The sequence below is a fragment of the Egretta garzetta genome, unplaced genomic scaffold (genome assembly GCF_000687185.1).
Source record: "Egretta garzetta isolate BGI_Z169 unplaced genomic scaffold, ASM68718v1 scaffold270, whole genome shotgun sequence".
Lineage (NCBI taxonomy): Eukaryota > Metazoa > Chordata > Aves > Pelecaniformes > Ardeidae > Egretta > Egretta garzetta.
Window position 1 is genome coordinate 1,752,420 of NW_009258274.1, and position 3,180 is coordinate 1,755,599.

At 43.3% G+C, this 3,180-nt stretch overlaps 1 protein-coding gene across 1 annotated transcript in view; it reads right to left on the minus strand.

The window, feature by feature from the left end:
• The window catches only part of REEP2 (receptor accessory protein 2), a 19,698-nt gene extending 16,769 nt beyond the window's left edge, over positions 1-2,929 (minus strand). The window contains exons 1-2 of the mRNA XM_035891144.1: positions 2,599-2,929; positions 1,465-1,520 (exon numbers count right to left, since the gene is read on the minus strand). Coding sequence (XP_035747037.1) covers positions 1,465-1,520; positions 2,599-2,746 — 204 coding nt within the window. The 5' untranslated portion in view covers positions 2,747-2,929. The remainder of the gene's footprint in view (positions 1-1,464; positions 1,521-2,598) is intronic.
• Between the last annotated feature and the right edge of the window lie 251 nt (positions 2,930-3,180).

Here is a 3,180-nt window from a genome sequence, read left to right on the forward strand (position 1 = left end):
GGAGAGGGGAACAGGGGCGGCAGGAAAAGCCTTCTTCGTCTTCCGTAAAGTTGCCTCCTCGAGCGAGTTCAAGACAGCGGCGGTTAAATGCTGCAAACAAACAGTTAAATTGAAAAGCATTTCGGAGACCCGCGGCTCCCGGTTTCACCCAAACCCGGATGTAAAACAAAACTGGCTGATACGGAGGCCGGGGTTATCAGGCCAGAGGGGCGAAGGCTGTTGGGGGTAGTCCCAGCGTAATTCAGTGTTGCCCAGTGCTCTTGTTCTGAGAAACTTCAGCTGAGAGGCCAAGGATTGCTTAACTGCCCGGACAAGGGTGGGGATGCCTATGCTGAAGCATACCAGAGGACCAGAAGTTGTTGTATTTGAACAGCTCATCAAGGGAACCCTCCTCCTCCCCAGTCAGCGCCGGGGTTAATTAGTGGGTCCCTTTTGCCCCCCCAGGCAGCCTGTACGTATGCATTACAGTCAAGGACTGATCAGGCCCAGCCCACAGATCTCTGAATCCCACTAAGACAACCATTACATAAGGTGGCTTTTTAATTTAAAAAAAAAGAAAAATTGATTTGCTAGAAAACTATTGTGGTTCTTCAGCTGATAAAAAAAAAAAAAAAAAAAAAAAAAACAAACAAGCCCTGCAGGAAGGCACTTGGCAAAGCCTCATTACTTGCCAAATAGCCTTTATGAAAAGGAAAGAGACCAAAGAGAGCAAAAACAAAGAGCTGCCAGGGAAGAATTTTCTCATGAATGCATGAACTTCAGTATAATGAGCAACGATGAAAAATACAAAACATGAGCAGCTTTCCATTGCGTGTAAGAGTTGAAAGCACAATGTCTCTACAGACTTTTGGATATGAATGGCCACAAAATGATAAGGGACAGCACAGTTTACACCACTGATGGCGTAACTGACCTACAAATAGGATAAATGGAATCTGTTCTCACAGACCAAAGTAATGCAAACACACACAACCTTCACCAAAATAATTCTATTTCTAACCGCACCAGTTTCCTGCCAGGGACCAGCATGGCAACAGCTCTGGTACTCAAATAACGCGTTCATGCTCAGGTGAGTGGAAGATGCAAATAGATGAGAGAAAACTCAAGAGACCTGGCAAGTACAACGTACGAAGACTGTGGGAGTGCTAAAACTGCAGGATGGGTAAGTGGCACCTAAACAAAATGTGCCTTAGTGTTTTAACTGTTTTAACGTGCCAAGGAGCAGTATGAAGATTTACAGTGCATTAGAAAGAAATGGTGGTAAGAACAGAATATGAACAGCAACGTTAGTAGAGCAGGTGGTCTTGTGAACGCCTTAAGCGGCAGCTCATCGTTAAGCAGCACACTGAGCTCTAGAGCAATTTCGGGAAAGGTATTTTCAGCTAGCAATTTACAGTTAGCAGTAAGTAGCTCGACTTCTTTCCGTATCATAAAGAAGAATGAAAAATTAATTCATTAACTTACCTTCCCACAAGGAGAAACTACTGGTACTGAAGGGCTATTTTTGGAACAAAAGCCAGCTGCAGGTCAAATTAAAATAGAATTATTTATTAGTATTATTTTTTTATTAGTAGTAATATTGTATAGTGCTGTGTAATTAAGATCTTAAGACCTACAAAGAAAAGCAATTCGTCGATCATTTGCAAATTAAGGCTGCGTATTTTTCTAGCAGATATGCTACTGCTGAAATAACTCATGACAAATTTGTGTTCTACAAATGGCTAAAATAGGTGACCAAGTATCTATCAATCTATTACGGCCTAAACAATAAGGCACGGGACTCAGACTAACTGCTCCTTGACTAGAACAGCTTAAGCAAAGCTGCATTTAGAGCAATGCCAGGTCAGATCCAGAGACCTGGCTGAAGCTGAGGTTCAGGCAGAAGCTGCTGTAATGAAGAGGAACAGCAATTAGTCGGGGCTGGAGAACACAAGAGTGCGTCTGGAAAAGTTTAGCGGAGTAAGTAAGGGTCTTACGAGGAAAGGTGAAGTGGAAGAACACAATGGGAACCCTCTCTCTGAAGCTTGAAGGTGCAGATTGTAATGGAAGAGTAATGTAATGGATCCCACTGAAAGGGCTAAGGAAAACACAGAAAAAATGCGACCTGGCAGTATAAACTGACATGGAGGAAGGTACAGCCCTAGAATTGGAAACTATTCAGAGAACATTTCCCTTCTTTACCCGTTTTGCTTTGTGATTGAAAGCTGTTTAGTTAGAAGAGACCTTCCTAGGGGATGCAGCTATATTTTGTTACATCTAGCTCCTGAAACTCACTTTACCATTTTCATATTAGCCTATATAAAGGCAGAGATATAAAGTAAAAAGCTCTTGTAAGGCAGGGGGATGAGGGAGATAAGACAGAATAGTAAGATGAGTTCTGCCTGGTTGTTTTTCAAATGCCTGGTGGGACCAGGCAGCTTTTTTTCAAAGATTGAGGATGGGGATCTTAAAGACACTGCCAATTAAGAGGAAAGGAAGCTGTGGGCTGATTTCAGATTCCGAGATGCCCTGGGAGGGAGTGACCACAAGCCGGTCTATGCTATGGGGGTAGGTTTGGGAAACCACTGAAGTTGGCAGTCAGAAGATAAGATTACTTACCTGTAAGTGGAGCCTGTAGGACGCGTTGCCCCCGGGTGCTTCCACGGTATGCTTCACTCACACGCTGTGCACTTCCATGCTGCTTTTCCACCAAAGCAATGCTTACCAGATATGCCTGATGCACAACTCGGTCACTAGCGTGTGTCATACAGCTCAACTGATACCTCGTCGCTGTAGGAGCTGAGAGCGCTGTCAAAGGGCTATCGGAAGCGAGGAAGGCGAGGGAAGTCAGCTAGCTAGGAGCAATGATTTTAAAGAATACCCATGCCTGGTAACTTCTTTCATCTTACTGGTATTGCAGGTAAATCCAAGTTACTGCTTGCCATCTAACTCCCCTGCTCCAATTCTGATTCCGCATCCTCAGGTTCTACAAGAGGCTGTCTCAGAATCTTTCAGAGGAACAACAAATGGATCACAAGCTTTGATGTATTAAGTACGTAATTTTTCCCATATTTATGTTGCCTGGTTCAGTTGCCTCAGAGTAGTTTATAAACACAGGAAAAATTAAATGTAAAATTAACCCTTGCAGACTGTTACATTTTTAATCAATAGCAAGAAAAGGAAGGAGTTGTTGGGTTGAAA